Genomic DNA, 18,224 nt, shown 5'->3' on the forward strand with positions numbered 1-18,224 from the left:
GGACGCCTGATTCTCCTGCAGGAGAGACTGAGACAAGAATGGGGTGGGAGGGACAGAGTCAGTGAGCACACCCCGCTCTCTCAGAAGCCCCATTGTGGGCAGGGCCTGGTCTAACGTACTCAATTTTGGTTTCCAATTTTATATCCATGTTCTTTATTTTTGAAAACAGTAAAAGATCCTACCAAATAAATTCAGGAGACCCTAGCAGATGGTCAAGCTGGAGGTCATTTCTAGATGAAAACAGTACCTGATTTCAAAACTAACATGACCAATCTTCCAGTGTGCTGCATTAAACTACCTTCAAAGGCCATCCCAGTTGGATTACAAAACAGAAACATTTTGATAATAGCATCATTGAAATGAGAGTACGGCTCCCTCCCCAAGGTGACAATGTTAAACAAAGCGTGTTTGCTTATAAGAGTTCTGCTGTGCTTCCTGTTTGATTTTAGTCTTTTCGTGCTAAGCTACTTCAGTCGTGTACGACTCTTTGCAACCCTATGGCCGGTGGCACTCCAGGCTGCTCTATCCGTGGGATTCTCCAGGCAAGAATACTGGAATGGGTTGCCATTTCCTCCTCAAGGGAATCTTCCTGACCCAGGGATCGAACCCACGTCTCTACATCTCCTGCACTGGCAGGCCAGTTCTTTGCTACCAGTGCCAGCTGGGAGGCGCTTTCAGTCTTTAGGGTCGCATAAAAGAGGCAGAGCAGCATGACGTAGAGTATGCTTTTCTAAAATGCTTCATACACTTTAGGATGCGTTTTGCTGAATACATTTCTATAGGCTCGCCTGGTATTGACTTTTGAAAAAAACGAGGTGTTAACATCAAATTCATGCTATCACATATATTACAAAGTGTCCTTGGTCAATAAATTTAAACTACAAATTTAAGTTTTAAATCTAAGTTGTTTAAAGAAACATTAAATAACCAATACTTTTCCTCTGACAAACTCTGTCAGGGTGATCTACAAATAGTTCAACCTCGGGAAACTGGTAGGAGACAGATCTTGGGCCTCAAGACCTAAGTTCAAATCCTGTCTCTGCCATTTACTAGTCACTGAATGACCCTGTGAAAGTTGTTTCACTTTTACGAGTCTCAGATTACTCATCTATGAAATGAAAATATCAATACTTATTTCACCAGGTTTTTCTGAGGCCACAAGGAAACCAAGCATCAAGGCTCCTGGCAGAGCCGTGGGTGTCTAAGCTGGTGTGTGATCGATGGCAGCTGTAATGCCTGATGGTCTAACATTATGTATGTAAACAAATTCCAGGCATGTGGCTATTTGCATGTGTGCCCATTTATTCCGGCTGACCTTTCTCTCCTATCTGAAATATGTCAAGCTGCAAGTGAGCACTCACTGGGCTGAAGAGCAGCATCAACAACAACAAAAGTAGGAGGAGCAGAAGCTAACAGGAGGCCTGGAAGCATTTGAACTCCAGTGCCTGAGTCGGGTGAGGGACTCAGAGAGGCTCCCAGCAGTCAAACGGTCTGCGTTTCAATAGAGACGCTGCTCTTCTAAGAGCCTGGAGTGAGTGAGCATCAACTTCATAATTATTAACTCAGATTCTAAACATAAAAAGCCAAATGACCTGTGCAGAATGAAAGCCAGGGACAGTCTTATCAAGAATGAATCAGTCTCTTTGATCTTGAGGTAAGCCGACTCACTGAACATCAAGCTTCCACCTGGGGTTTTTCCAGACACCAACATAATTGCCTAATTCTCGGCTGTCTGGAGTTTCCAGTCTAAACTGGCCTTAAAAAAAAAAGGTCCCACCACCTTGCCAGAGTTCATACTCCATTCAAAACGTATACAGTTCTAACTGAATCACTGTGCTAGACAGCAGAAATCAACGCAACATTGTAAATCAACTATACTTCAATACATTTTTTAAATATATGTGTTTCTAAGCTACTAGTCCAAATAAGCAGGGACTTCAAAACTATTTTTAACTAAGAACAACCCAAGTAAAATGAGAAATTATTCCACCCAATTTGGAATTAAATGTTCAAGTATAAAACAGAATGGAAACAGAGGACCAGGGCGGGTTAGGCAGAAAAGTAGAAAAAAATTGGATAAAAAGTGAACATTGAGGAGGGTAAATACAAAATACACAGAAAGAGGTAAGGCAGAAGCGGGTGGTAGGAAGAAACGGGTGAAAAATAGGAAAAAGAAGGAGGGAGGGGCAGCTGAGCAAGAGCCGTGGTAATCAGCCTCTCTCACTACAGTTCCAGAACCGTCTCCTACCTACCCACCCAGCGATCCTGCGCATTGTGCCATGAATTAATCAGCATGTAAATCGCCCCCTTTATCTGTGGAAATTGAATTTAGCTGCCAATCTTGATTGAGGGCATAGAGGCCTCCTCAGAGAAAGATCACAGCTCTCAGGGAGAATGCCTTTTCTCTTCTTAAATCAAAGCTTGCATAAGCCCATGGAAACAGCTGCAGCTGGAGCCACAGACATTGTGAAAGGTGGCAGGCTGAGGTCGGTAATTATAATTAGCAGTTACATAACATGTTTGTTCTTCAAAGTGCTCTACAAGCATCAGCTAATTAATAGCTTACTATGCCCCATGCAGATCCACTGGTTTTTCAGGGAGTGACTAATCCTAGTGCTCCCACTGAATTCTGAATGGTGGGGGCACAAGCAGCTTGAGCCTTGCAGAAAATGGCTAAGGGTCCTGAAGCTACGCCCAGCTCTCAGACCCAGTGACTCCACAGGTAGCCCTGGCCCAAGACCACCTCCCCGATGTTGAATTCAGCCATCCACGAGGCAGCTGCCTCATTTCCTCCAAATAACTTAGAGGTGCTGTTGGAGAGGCAGTCATTGTTTGGGAAGACTATCAGTCTGGTTTGAAACGGCATTAGCTCTTCTCAATGTTTCCAATGATGAAGACGGGAACTCTGGAGTCCTTGATGTTAGTTACAGGTTTGCCCTCGCTTCTCTGTGAAGTTGGACAAGTCAGTGGGACCTAAGAGAAGGCTGATCGACATCTCTGGGTTCCCATCCAAGTCTACCCCTCCTTGTTGCTATGGCTGCAATCTCTAACCTACATCCTGCTGCAGTAGTGGTATAGATAACTAAATGTGGAAAATGCATGGCGCAGACATGGTTTCAGCAACAGGACTGAGTTCTTCATCTTCTCCAGGGTTCTTTACCCAAGGGTTTCAATATTAAATGTATATTTGTATGTGCATTTCTTTGGAGAAAAATCTGTTTACTCCATTGCCCCATAAATTCCAAAAAGATAGTGTCCAGCAAAGTACCCCTCACACAATGTATGCTAAATAAATATCTATTGAATGAATTGATAGATTTCTTCAAATCCCAGTCCCACAAATGGCCATAAACCCTTCCTCTATGGACAAATAATAACCTGCAGTCCATGTGTTATATTTGCTCATGCTAGACTTCCCTTTAGAAAACTTTCATTGACAAGACTCAAGCAGAGACATTACTTTGCCAACAAAGGTCCATCTAGTCAAGGCTATGGTTTTTCCAGGAGTCATGTATCGATGTAAGAGTTGGAGTATAAAGAAAGCTGAGCACCAAAGAACTGATCCTTTTGAACTGCGGTGTTGGAGAAGACTCTTGAGAGTCCCTTGGACTTCAAGGAGATCTAACCAGCCCATCCTAAAGGAGATCAGTCTTGAGTGTTCATTGGAAGGACTGATGTTGAAGCTGAAACTCCAATTCTTTGGCCACCTGATGCGAAGAGCTGACTCATTTGAAAAGACCCTGATGCTGGGAAAGATTGAAGGCAGAAGGAGAAGGGGATAACAGAGGATGAGATGGTTGGATGGCATCACCAACTCAATGGACATAAGTTTGGGTAAACTCTGGGAGTTGGTGATGGACAGGGAGGCCTGGCGTGCTGAGGTTTATGGGGTCACAAAGAGTCAGACACAACTGAGCGATTGAACTGAACTGAACTGAAGACACTCTGCCATAATTCAACTGCAAGTCAATCCAGAGACCCAAACCAAAGCTACCTTGGGATTTCACTCTTCAGAGATCTGTCTTCAGAGCCAAGCAAGTCAACATCTAGAAACAAATTACCAGAGTCATTCAAGACTTCTGCTGCTGCTGCTAAGTTGCTTCAGTCATGTCCGACTCTGTGTGACCCCATAGACGGCAGCCCACCAGGCTCCCCCGTCCCTGGGATTCTCCAGGCAAGAACACTGGAGTGGGTTGCCATTTCCTTCTCCAATGCATGAAAGTGAAAAGTGAAAGTGAAGTCGCTCAGTCATGTCTGACTCTTCGAGACCCCATGGACTGCAGCCTACTAGGTTCCTCCGACCATGGGATTTTCTAGGCAAGAGTACTGGAGTGGGGTGCCATTGCCTTCTCCCATTCAAGACTAGGTGACAACAATTTGTCACACCCTGGGCCAACTATCACAAGCCTAAGAATCACTGCCTTTCCCCACCTTGTTTCTTGGAGGCCAAGGTGAAATAAAGCATGTGGAAGTCTATACTTCTGACTCATGAGAGGATCTGCTTCAAGTCATGCTAATAATTTCAGTAAAAGACCTAACAGGTGCACAGTGGTTTAAACTTTGAAATGTTCCCTGTAGATTATCTCATTTGATTCCCTCTCAACAACTATTTGAAGTAGGAAAAACAGGCTATATTTCCCCCCTCTTACAGACTAGGAAACTGAGGCTCTAAGAGAATAATGCCTTATGTGATGACACACAGCTGGCACAGGGGACGGCTAGAATTTGAACTGAAGTCTCAAAACCCCTTTTCACAGGTAATCCCATTTGAGGGAATATATCAAAAGAATTGTGAACTTCCCAGATGGCGCTAATGGTAAAGAACCCGCCTCCCAAAGCAGGAGACGTAAGAGATGCAGGTTTGATTCCAGGGTTGGGAAGATCCCCTGGAGGAGGGCATGGCAACGCACTTCAATATTCTTACCTGGAGAATCCCATGGACAGAGTAGCTGGTGGGCTACAGTCCATGGGGTCGTAAAGAGTCAGACACAACGGAAGCAGCTTAGCACAGCAGGCACATCCAAAAGAATTCAAATCAAGGTTTCAAAGAGATATTTGTAAGCCCGTGCTCAGAGAGGCATTAGTCTCAATAACCAAAAGGTGGAAGCAACAGAACTGTCCATCAACAGATGAACGGATAAGCATAATGCGTATATAGACACAGCAGAATATTATCATTCAGCCAGAAAAAAGAAGGAAATACCACCATTGGCAATAGCATGGATAAACCTGGAGTACATTATGTTAAGGATCATAAGCCAGCCACGGAAGCATAAATACTAATGGTTTTGCTTACTTGAGGCCAATTAGCTAAACTCATACAAACAGAAAGCAGAATGGTGGTACCAGAAGCTGTGGGGAGTGGGAAAATAGGGAGTTACTCTTTAATGGATACAGACTTTCAGTTTTACAAGATGAAACAGTTCTGGAGACTGGTTGCACAATGTGAAAATAGTTAACACCGAAAAAGCGTTAAGATGGTAGATTTTATGTTGTGCATATTTTACCACAATTAAAAATAAACATTAAAAACCTCGCTATACATGACACCACCTTTTCTCTGAAAAGCTGTCAACATGTGCTTAATTAGGACTTTCAAGTAAGCCCCCCTGTGAAAATAGTTCATAGAGAAAAGTCTCTCAGCCAACCAAGCAGAAGAGATAGGAGTCACTGTGATTTAAGGTGAGTTTCAAAAGACAAATGCATGATGTTTTCTATCCAAATTATTTTCCCAATCCACCCTTTAAATCTTCAGGGTTCGGCTGACAAATCTAAAGCCAAGTGCCCGCTGGGGTAAAGGCATGGCTAGGTGCAGTGCACAGAGCAAGCAAGCAAAGGCTGTAGGTTCCATACTCCTGCTAGCTAGTTACCTCCAGGAGACAGGAGCCCTACAGGATGGGGGTTATACCTGAGCATGTCGAAGCACTGGTTCTCCAGGTGCCCTTCTCTGTGCAAACGGAAGTGATCTTTCCTCCAGGGCTCTCAAAGCCCTCTAGACAGACATAGTGAGCCACGCTGCCCAGTCTGGAGCTGTGATTCCCCTCTAGGATCGCGTGCTGCACTTCTGGAGGGCGGCCACAGTCAATCTCTGCAATAAGAAGTAGGACGGCATTTGTTATGATCCATGACTTCCATCCCATAATTCACCTTTTAGAAATAAACATTCAGCAATGATAGAGTCCAGTCATATGGGATAAGGAAAGATATTAACCCCATCAAATAATTCAACAGCAGATACATAACATAAGATTGTTCAGAAGTAAAGAAAATGGAGTTCTCTGAGCTTAATGAAATTTACAAACATGTATATATAGAAAACATTCCAATTATGAGATTATTTATACTATAGAGAACTCCTTGGTCAATGAAAGAATCCATCTCAGGGTTCTTTTAAACACTAAGATTTTTCTGCTATCTTTATCTTCAGGTCATTAACTCCTGAGTAAATAATAATATAATTGTAGGTTTTTTTGGCCAACTGAAGAGTAAACAAAATACATACAAAATCTCTGAACTTTTTAAAGGAAATTAACGGGGAAAGTTAATTAACATTCAATGTAGATGCACCTTTCAAAGGGAAAAAATCAGCTACATAGAGGGAGACAAGCCTGGATTTATAAAATGAATATGAAATTTCTTCTCTGCAACTCTGACTACTGGAAGACACTGGAATACTTACAGAGAACAATCTGAAGGACAAGGATTACAAAAAAATCAGCTACATAGAGGGAGACAAGCCTGGATTTATAAAATGAATATGAATTTCTTCTCTGCAACTCTGACTACTGGAAGACACTGGAATACTTACAGAGAACAATCTGAAGGACAAGGATTACGACATTGCCATTTTAGACCCAGCCAAACTCTGCCTCATAGAAGAATAAAAGAGTCACTTTCGGGTATTTTACGATTCTTAAAAAATCTACGTGTGTACCTTCTCTGGGAAAAAATTCAAAAATAACTTCAACCCAATAACAAAAGTGAATCAGAATAAATACCCTAAGCAAAGAGAAGGATGGCCTTTAGAAAAACACAAGAATGAAACAAGCAGGATGTACAGATAAGTCTCCACAATCATTTAAGTGTGATGTAGAGCTTGACAGACCCAGCAGTAAAGAGTTAGTCTCTGGTCAGTGCAGATACAAATCCTGAGCAGTTATGGAACCAGAATGAAGTGGTCATTAAATAAAGCCTCCAATCCTGTCCACCTCTCAATTCCCATGTCTGCCCACAGAGATTTGTTCCCTTCTCGTACATGTTGGCCCAACACAAAACCTCTTGGCCCTCAGCATATCTTCCCAAAGTCAGATCTTTCAGCCTGTATACTGGCCCCAAACATTCCAAGATGTGAGTATATTTGTGTGTACATGAGCAACCAGCTGAACAGGTGGTTAATGTTTCCTAAGACTGCCCAGCCACTGTAGACATCTAAAACAGCCAGTTCAAGACAGGGTTCAGTTACAGCAGGAAATTAGAGGGATCATCAGTGAATAAACTGAGGGTATAGATTTATGTAGGTCTATGGGCTTCCCTGGTGGCATAAACAGTAAAGAATCTGCTGCAATGCAGGAGACTCAGGTTCAATCCCTGGGTCAGGAAGATACCCTGGAGAAGGAATTGGCAACCCACTCCACTACTCTTGCCTGGAGAATTTCATAGACAGAGAAGCCTAGCAGGCTGCAGTTCATGGGACTGCAAAGAGTCGGACATGATTGAGCGACTAACTTTGACTTTCTTTCATCGAAATTGAAGCTGGAATTCTAAACTGTACATTGGAGAGGTTTGAAAGGGAATCTGATAACCAGACCTCTGGATTAGGGGTGAGGCATAGATACTAAGGACTTTCCAGGGGGCACAGTGATAAAAAAAAATCCGTTTGCCAGTGCAGGAGATACAGGCGATGTGGTTTGATCCCTGGGTCTGGAAGATCCCTGGAGGAGGCCATGGCAACCCACTCCAGTGTTCTTGACTGGAAAATCTCATGGACAGGACTTAGCAACTGAGCACAGCATATAGATACTAAAGGTATAAAGGTATAGAAAAAAATTAAATTGACTTTCATCTTGGACATGACCAAGAATAATGGAAGGCACAGTGGCTTTAGTTGGGACTACAAGATTCTTTTTTAACTGATATTAATAGATAAGAAATCAATAGCTTGGTCTCTAGGGACTCAGATAGATGCCCAGGGATAGGCAACTTGGACCCAACTCTGTGCCTTCCCATCTCAGAGCTATTCAAGTCGGACAGTCCCTTGGCAAGAGATATTTAGAGAGGATTAAACACATGGTTCTAAACAACAGCTATACAGTCTAAATCACCTAGGGAGCTTTTGAAAAAAATCACACAATGGAGTGTCTCTCTCTTTTGCACACACACACACACACACATACACCACCATCACCCAGAGACAACTCTTCTGAATGAGTAGTAGTTTGTTGGGTTCTTGGTATCCACATTTCTACAAAGTTGCAAATCTGATCTGTATGCACACTCACAGGTGAGAACCTAAATTAAACAGTGGTATGAATGGCTACCCCTTGATATCACACGCATCCCAAATGGGCCTCAAGTATCTAACATTACTACTTCACAGTAACCCTCCATAGTAGAGACTATTTCCCCCATCTTACAGGTAAAGTGACTTAACATGGTTAAATAAAACATCCAAAGTCACACGGGTAATCGTATGACGGTTAGAAGCCAAATCCACATCCATCAGATTCCTACAACCACTGCCTCTCAGGAGCAGCTCCATCTTTGAAAATCTATAGCATATGCCCCTTTCTATCACCTTCCACCTTGCTCACTTTCTCTCTCCTCAGATTACATGCTTCCTCCCTCAAACCTAGCAAAATCCTTCCCAATGAAGAAACTGCTCTATGACTAATAGAGGGATCCCTTCTTCCTCTGAGCTTCCGTGGCCTGTGTTCATTCATTCACTTACTCATTTATTTATTGAGCACCTAGTATATGTGAGACAGTATGCTATACACTACAGCAGTGGACAAAACGGATAAGATCACTCCCCTCAGAGAACTTAGGGAGAGAATAATTGGACAAAAAAAAAAAAAAACCAACAAGGTAATTGCAGATGGTGGAAAATGTTAAGTAGGAGGAGGGATAATGTGATAGGATGGGGAAGACTTTTTACACAGAGTGGTCAGGAATAGTTTGAGCTCTCGGAGGAGGTAGCATCTGAGTTAGGACCTGCAGGATGAGAATGAGCCTGTCATGTTCAGGATCAGAGGAAGAACATTTCAATCAAGTGAAAGAGCCAATGCAAAGACCCTGTGGTGAGAAGGTTCTTGATGTGTTCCAGAAGGGGAAATGCGGCCTGTTGGCTGGAGCACAGTCAGCAAGGAGAAGTGGCATGAGATGACGGTGCAGAGAAGAGCAGAGACGGTCACAGAGGGCCTTGTAAGCCTTAGGAAAGAGCTTGGAGCTTATGAAAAAGCAGCTGAGTGCCATGCGAGGGCTTTGAGCAAGGGAATGAGATAATCTGACTTAGACTTCTAAAAGACCATTTTGAATGTTGGGTAGAGAACAGGAATAAAAGGAGAGGTGAGTCAGGGTCTAGAGCAGAAGTCCAACAGAGAGAGATGAGGTCTTAGATGCACTTGAAAGGTCATGATGGAGATGGAGAGAATGGGACGGATTCTAGGTGTATACAGGAAGCAAAATAAGATTCCTGGTGACAGATTAGATGTGAGAATGAGAGAAGAAGTAGAAACAAGGATAATTATTTATCTGGGTCTTCCTTGGTGGCCCAGTGATTTTTTAAGAATTCTCCTGCCAATGCAGGGGACATGGGTTCAATCCCTGGTCCAGGAACTAAGATCCCACATGTCATGGGGCAACTAAGCCTGTGTGCCACAGTTCCTGAGCCTGTGCTCGAGAGCCTGTGTGTCGCAACTACTGAGTTCTGCAAGAGCAACTTCTGAAGGCCAAGGGCCCTAGAGCCCGTGCTCTACAACAAGAGAAGCCACAGCCGTGAGAAGCCAGGGCACCGCAACAGGAGAGTAGCCGCTGCTTGCTGCAACTGCAGAAAGCCCACAGGCCCACAACAGAGACCCAGCGCAGCCAAAAATATACTAAATAAATAATTTGTTAAAAGAATGTTTATACGGTTCATTTGACCTTTATTTCCTGCTTGAGGATTTAGTGGGGTTCTTTTATGACTATGTCTTCCCAAATACATGAACAGTTCCTAAAGGAAAGAAGCTTTGTCTTATAATCTCTTGCATCCTCACAATGCCTACTTACATTTGCACGTTTTCAGATCAGATCAGTCGCTCAGTCCTGTCCGACTCTTTGCGACCCCATGAATCGCAGCACGCCAGGCCTCCCTATCCATCACCAACTCCCGGAGTTCACTCAGACTCATGTCCATCGAGTCAGTGATACCATCCAGCCATCTCATCCTCTGTCGTCCCCTTCTCCTCCTGCCCCCAATCCCTCCCAACATCAGAGTCTTTTCCAATGAGTCAACTCTTCACATGAGGTGGCCAAAGTACTGGAGTTTCAGTAAATAATAAACAGTTGCTCATTGGTAGCTTGCTACTACTTCATCATTGTTCAAGATGCAATAAATATTATTTTGGGGCTTACTTTGTAGTCAGTGGTTAAGAATCCACCTGTCAATGCAGGAGACATGGGTTGAATACCTGATCCAGGAACTAAGATTCCACATGCCTTGGGGCACCTACGTGCCAAGCTCATGTGCCACGACTCCCGAAACCCGCACACCCTAGAGTCCATGCTCCGCAGCAAGAGAAGGCCACGCACTGCAACTGAGAGAAGCCCCTGCTCTCCGCAGCTAGAGAAAGCCCGAGCACAGAACCAAGGTCCAGCGCAGCCAAAAATAAAAAAAAGAAATCTTTTTCTAAATGTTACTTTGATATGATCACAGCCCCAGAGGAAGGAAAAACACATTAGTAAATTGTAAGGACCGATAACAAGACAGGAGCACATCACCTCTATATTTTTTACCTAACAGAGGTAACTCACACCTACCAAACACCAAATAGATGAAAGCTGAGAGAAAGGCCCACAAAAACTATCATTCTTTTAACGAATTCTGGGAATGTTTTTTAAACCACAATAATTTTAATCAAAAATTTTAATAATTTTAAAATAGCATGCACCAATATCCAACTAAACATAAGGTAGTCTCTTCCATATATACAATCTTATTTACTTCTCATGGAAAACCCTACTGCAAGGTGAAGGTCTTATTCTCACGTAGGTTACAGATACAGAAATGGAGGTCCGAAGAGTTTAAGTCACATTCAAAAGTTACTTCACTATTAAAAGATAGAACACATGTATACCTGTGGCGGATTCATTTTGATATTTGGCAAAACTAATACAATTATGTAAAGTTTAAAAATAAAATAAAATTAGAAAAAAAAAAAATAAACAATGAAACCTAGTAACAATAAAAAAAAAAAAAAAAAGATAGAGCCAGTATTCAAAGCATGGTTTTTGTGATCCTGAAGTCCAGGTTCATTCAATCCAGGCAGCCTCACACTGAAGGGGTTCACTCTAGGCTCTGACTTTATAGGTTAACCAAAACCTCAGAAGAAAAGGTTGCATGAAAAGGCATTTCAATCAGTCCACAATGGTTCTATGACAATTCCCTCTACTTAACCATAGCAAGGGGCTTCCCCGGTGGCTCAGGCGGTAAAGCGTCTGCCTGCAATGCGGGAGACCTGGGTTCGATTCCTGGGTCAGGAAGATCCCCTGGAGAAGGAAATGACAATCCACTCCAGCACTCTTGCCTGGAAAATCTGATGGACGGCGGAGGCTGATAGGCTACAGTCCATGGGGTTGCAAAGAGTCGGACACGACTGAGCGACTTCACTTTCACTTTCAACCATAGCAAGAGAGTGGCTGGAAATGGATTTCCCCTGCCACTGTACTTGCCCTGAAGCTTTCTTGGTACTGATATTTAACCCTGGGTCTGGCCAGGTCTTACCTGGAACATAAGCCCATCATAGATGTTGGCATCATGCTGAGATGGTGGCCACTGCCACTTCTACTCAGGCAAATGGGACCCAAGAAAGCCAGTGGCCCTGATTAAGACATATTCAAACTCAACCCAACAGAGATTACAATTGATAATAAAACTAGCATTGTCACAAGGAAAGAAGCCATTTAAAAACAGTTAACATCCAAAGGAAAGAAAAAAACTAAGCGGCACAGATTTTGTGTCCCATATGCACAGGGGTGTTCATTAAAGCACGCATATCTCTGGGTAATTATATTGAATCTGCAGCAGGAATACAGTCATCTAATTATGAATGTGGCTGGGAATTTTTCCTTAGTATCTTATTATCTGTGATTTTATTCAAATAATCAACTTCAAAATAGGTCTCCCTGGGGGAAAACCTGTTATGCCAGTTTCAAAGATCACACTGATATTGTAACTCTGTTTCATATCTTAAAGGTAAAAATGCTTATCCACCCTTTAATATTCTACCCAAGAAAATGTTCCAGAAGGAAATTTGTTTGATGAAAGGTATAGGCAATTTATGGCATCTAATCAACAACTTACTGTATCAGCAATAACTGTTGTTTATTATACACATCAGCAAATAATGTGATTGATGATAGAAATAACAGTGTAATATAAGGCTTAATTTAAGACTGTTTTAGAGACCAATAAGTACCAAGCTGAGAAAGAAAAGAAAATGACCAATAATGTCCACAAACTGAGGCAGACATCTTGCCAAATGCTGAGGGAATGAATGATTGACCTATTCTACTTATTAATATTGACTCCCCCCCCAAAAAAAAGAAAAACCTGTTTTACTTTTTTCTTCCCAGAAAAATAATTATTTCTTATTCCCAGAAAAATAAACTACTAAATGAAAAACTCTAGCAAAAGGGCAGCTACACGGATGAAAATGAAAGAAAATCACATTAAAGTCAATTTTCACGTTTACCCAACAATAAGTCCCTTACTGTGCCGAGTACCAAATCAGGGACTTTCCAGGTGGTGCTAGTGGTAAAGAATCTGCCTACTATTGCAGGAAACTAAGAGACAGGGATTCAGTCCCTGGGTTGGGAAGATCCCTTGGAGGAGAGCGTGGAAACCCACTCCAGTATTCTTGCCTAGAGAATCCATGGACGGAGAAGGTTTGTGGGCTACAGTCCATAGCAAAGAGTCAGACATGACTGAGCAACTAAGCACGAAGCATGCAGTATCAAATCAGAAGCTTTGTAACACGTGGAAATTAGTGTAACATGATAGGTTGTAAGGGCCCGAGCAGTCCAGGTAGGTGAATGCGAGTCTACACTACATTCATGCTCTAGATCTGATAATTCAGCACTTATACCTATACTCTTCATTTGTAAAACTGTTCTCTTCTCCTCTTAACAGTAAGCTCTTTGTAAGCTATATCTATATCCTATATATTTAGAATATCCCCTATAGTCATGTGAGCTATTAATATTATTATGAGCATTAATTTTGGTGAAGTTTAGTGGGTTCCAGCATCTTCCTGTTAACAGTTTTCAGCAGTTAGCTCTGATTTTACTGCTCTCTCAGAAGAAGATGAAGCACACTCCACCATCTTGAACCAGAATTCTGGTGAAGTTTATATGTAAGAAATATAAATGTAGCCTTATGACAAAGTTTCACCCACTTTATGACATGTTCTGAATCTGGCCAAATATAGTTAATTCACGATCACTTGGGCATCAAACTACATACATATTTGATGCTGGGGTTGAAATCTTAACATTGCAATATGAGAACTTGAATTCCGAAAATCATATCACAATCATCCAAGGGAAATGGGAGGGTTACATAATCCCATGAAGCACATTCTTATAAGCAGCTTATGAACTGCTGTCACTGAACTCATTAGTACCAAAAAGTCTACTTGCCGTTAAGATGGTAGAAAGAAAAAAATTACTTTTTAGTGGATTTTGTATTCTGAAGTCTCCCGTGAACTTTAACCTCAATACTTATCCTTCAGATCGTATCCACAGATCATTTGGAGGGAAAAAAATTTTTTTCCATTTCACATAAAAACACTTACTGTCAACAAATAGTGTCTAATATGGAAACAGGTAGAATCTGAAAACTTCAGAAACATCAGAGGAGGTGATAGGGTAGGTAAAAGCGTGAGTGCTGGAAGGAAAATGAAAAAGTTTATCAGTATATTTCTTATAGAGATCTTCCACTTGTAGAGGTGAAATGGTTTTTGATGCTTTGAGCTAGCTGCATAACAATCTTTTTTCAAAAAATAACACTAAAACTGTTCTAGCTGTAAATAGAACACATGGATCAAAAACCAATAAATCAGGTAAAGTGAAAGCTAAAAAATTTTAGACCTTCCCATTTTATAGTAGGATGTTTCAGAAAGACCTAGAATTTTTGTTAGAAAAATTACCAGCCAAACCTGTCTAGATTATGACTCTCATATTCTGATGGCAAACACTTACCCAGCAGCTATTCTGCATCAAGCACAATGCCAAACACTTTTAATCATTATCTCCTTAAAACGTAATAATAACTCTAGGGTGACAATAATTTCTCCCCCTTCGACAGAAGGCAGCTGGAGTTTGGAGAAGTCTAGAGGTGGTGATGGAACCACTGAGCAGCTTAGCCAAAACTCACACAAGACTTTCTGATTCTAGAGTTCATGTTTCATCACCCTGAGTCTTACAATCAATGTCATTATTCATTTTGTATACTCACATGACTCCAAACATTTGTACGTGATATGTTTAATGGCATTTACTTGGCAAAAGGATCACACAAGAGATTTGTTGCACGCAGCCAGTATAAGTCAAGACAGTTTTTAAAGATCAATAGGGAGACTTCTTTGGTGCTCCAGTGGTTGAGAGTCTGCCTGCCAATGCAGGGGACATGGGTTCGATCTCTGGTCCAGAAAGATTCCACGTGCTGTGGGGCAGCCAAGCCTGTATGCCACAACTATTGAACCTGTGCTCTAGAGCCCTCAGGCTGCAACAACTGAGCCCATACGCCAAAGTGCTGAAGCCTGTGCACCCTAGAGCCTGTGCTCTGCAACAAGAGAAGCCACCTCAATGAGAAGCCTGTGCACCACAATGAAGAGTAACTCCTGCTCACTGCAACTAGAGAAAGCCTGCAGGCAGCAACGAAGATCCAGTCATAAATAAATAAATACATTTTTTAAATTTAAATAATTTTTTTTAAAAATTGGCTTCCCTGGTGGATCAGACAGTCAAGAATCTGCCTGCAATGTGGGAGACCTGGGTTCGATCCCGGGGTTGGGAAGATCCCTTGGAGGAGGGGATGGCTACCCACTCCATATTCTTGTCTGGAGAATTCCATGGAGAGAGGAGCCTGGCGGGCTATAGTCCATGAGGTCGCAAAGAGTCGAACATGACTGAGTGACTAACACTACTTTAAAAAAAAGTAAATTAAAAAAAAAGATCAGTATGCAGTGAGGACCCAGAAAATCAGTTTCAAAGGAGCAAAAAGTCCCATCACCCGGAACACAGATGCTAAACACAAAGTGTGTGACCACGCCCTCCTCTCTCACCCAGGTAGAGGCATCAGGAGCTGATCTCAGCGCTCTTCCCTGCTAAGTCTGGGTGTGGTCGGTCCCAGAATCCTCACACACTACTAAAAATTCAGAGACAGCAGTGCGGTGAAACTTGTCCGCCACTCCTCCCCTGAAGGCAGTCATTTGTATTCCAACTTATGCCAAAGCTTTTTCAAACACTCCCCAACTGTGTAGAGATGAGATTGGGCTCCACAAAGAAAATCTTAAAAGATGAAGCGTTGACTCAGCAACAACATACATCCCTCTGGGTGGGTTCAAGACCACACTGGGCAGGAAGGTAAGTTTGCCCCAGCGTCTCTCTCCTTCTAGAGCCCTCCAGCCTTTCACCATTGCCTCCCACCTCCAGGGCTCACTAAGGCTTGCTTGTATATGGAATTTGCCTTCTGGAAAGGTGCTTCGGGTTTTCAACTTGATGTCTAAGCTGGTGACATAAGGTAAGTCATTTCCTTGCTCTAGCTCTTAATGGGAAATGATACCCATTATTAGTTGTAAATGGAATATTTATGAAATGGGAAATAAAGCCAAACTAGTTCCCTTATGGTTCAGGTGGTAAAGAATCTGCCTACAATGTGGGAAACCTGGGTTCAGTCCCTGGGTTAGGAAGATCCCCTGGAGCAGAGAAACTCTACCCACTCCAGTATTCTGGCCTGGAGAATTCAACGGACCATGGGGTTACAGTCCATGGGGTTGCAAAGAGTTGGACATGACTGAGCGACTTTCACTAAAAAAAAACAGTAACCACCTCAGAAGGCATTTCTAAAAAGCAAGCGAAACAGTGTTTAAGCAAAACCTTGTAAACCTTCAAGCTCTGGTTCAGCTGTGAGTAGACTTGCGAAACCATGTCCCACCTTTGTTAACCAACTCAAAGAAGAAACCCTGCCTCTGCAATCAGCCCACAGGATTGTGCCATCCATCCTGGAGGCCACATGTGTGGAGATGGGGAAACCAAGAGTCAGCCCCAGAGCCTTGTTTGTGGGTTAGCAAAGCACAGAAATGTCATGCCAGGTGAGAAGCAGGCATGAAGGTGCAGAAGACAGAGTAAGAAGATGTGGAATCAGGAAAAGAGGAGACCAGGGTTTCGGCAAGGCTCAGCCACAGGATAAGCCAGGATGTGGTTCAGAAGCCAATTCCACTATGTCTGCCATCATCTCTGCCACCTTTTGGGGGAGGTCTGGGGTGCTTCCACAGGCCTTAGGTATGCCAGTCACTGTGCCAGGAGGCAGAGAGATGATACTGAAGAAGATGCATGCTTGATGTCCTCCCAGACTGATTTTTTATCAGTCTGTCCCATAAAAATAATAATAAACAACACACTTACATCCTAAGCAACAGGATGTCAGAAATGACATCAAAGCTGAAACTTGAAAGATGAAAAGGAGCTTGCTGTGCAAAAAGTACCTAGCCTCCCTCAACAGATGAATGAAGAAATAAAATGTGGAGTGTACGTACAATAGAAAATTACTCAGCCTGAAAAAGGAATGACGTTCTTCAAAAGGTACAAACTCCCAGTTATAAAATAAATAAGTACCTGGGATGAAATGTACAAAGTGATAAATTGACACCGCTATACATTATATATGAAAATTGTTGAGAGTAAATCCTAAAAGTTCTCATCACAAGGAAAAAAAAACTCATTTTTCTACTTCTTTTTTTTTAATGGAAACATCCAGTGTGTAGCTTCTATGTATTTAGTTAGCTGACCTGTGAGATCTTAGTTTTCTGACGAGAGATCAAACCTGGGCTGCCTGTAGTGGAAGTGCAGAGTCCTAACCATTGGACCACCAGGGAATTCCCCTCATTTTCTATTTTTTTAATGTTGTATCTGTGTGTGACAATGAATCGGCACTAAATTCACAGTGACAACCATTTCATGATATGGTGTATGTAAGTCAAATCATTATGCTGCACACCTTAAATTTATACAGTGATGTGTGTTAATTACATCTCAATGAAACTAAAAGGGAAAAAAATGAATGAAGTTTTATACATGCTGTAACATGGATGAACCTTGAAAATATCATGTTAAGTCAAATAAGCCAGACATAAAAAGACAAGTATTGTATGAGTCCACACATATGAGGTAACTATAACACAAACTCACAGGGACAGAAAGTAGAAGCGAGAGAAGGAATGGGGGATTCTTTTTTAATGGGTATAGAGTTTCTGTTTTGGATGATGCAAATGGACAGCAGCGATGGTTACACACACTGTGAATGCACTTTATGCCACTGAACTGTACGTTTATAAATGGTTTATAAACGGCTAAAATGGTGAACTTTATATTATGTGTGGTCTACCACAATAACAATTTTTTAAAGCAGATTGGCAATTCTTTCAAGTAGAGAGAAAAGGCCTTGAAGCTGGTAAGAGACATACTGGTTGGGAGAGAATATTGGGAGACATAACCCGTACAGAAACACAAAAGGACCAGACCCATGTTGGCTTTAAAATCCATGGTTATGGAACTTCCTTGGTGGTCTAGCAGCTAAGACTCTGCGCTCCCAGTACAAGGAGTCTGGGTTTGATCCCCAGTCAGGGAACTGGATCCTGCATGCCACAACTAAGAACCCATACAGTCAACTAGATAAATTAAACAAATATTTTTTAAAAACCCATCGTTAGGCGTAAGGATCTTACTCTAGGAGTAGTGGCCATTTC

General features: G+C 42.2%; 1 protein-coding gene across 1 annotated transcript in view; it reads right to left on the bottom strand.

Moving 5' to 3' along the window:
* Positions 1-18,224, bottom strand: part of SUSD1 (sushi domain containing 1) — a 137,212-nt gene that overhangs the window by 83,592 nt on the left and 35,396 nt on the right. The window contains exon 6 of the mRNA XM_027550509.1: positions 5,909-6,088. Within this exon, the coding sequence (XP_027406310.1) occupies positions 5,909-6,088 (180 nt within the window). The remainder of the gene's footprint in view (positions 1-5,908; positions 6,089-18,224) is intronic.

The sequence above is a fragment of the Bos indicus x Bos taurus genome, chromosome 8 (genome assembly GCF_003369695.1).
Source record: "Bos indicus x Bos taurus breed Angus x Brahman F1 hybrid chromosome 8, Bos_hybrid_MaternalHap_v2.0, whole genome shotgun sequence".
NCBI lineage: Eukaryota > Metazoa > Chordata > Mammalia > Artiodactyla > Bovidae > Bos > Bos indicus x Bos taurus.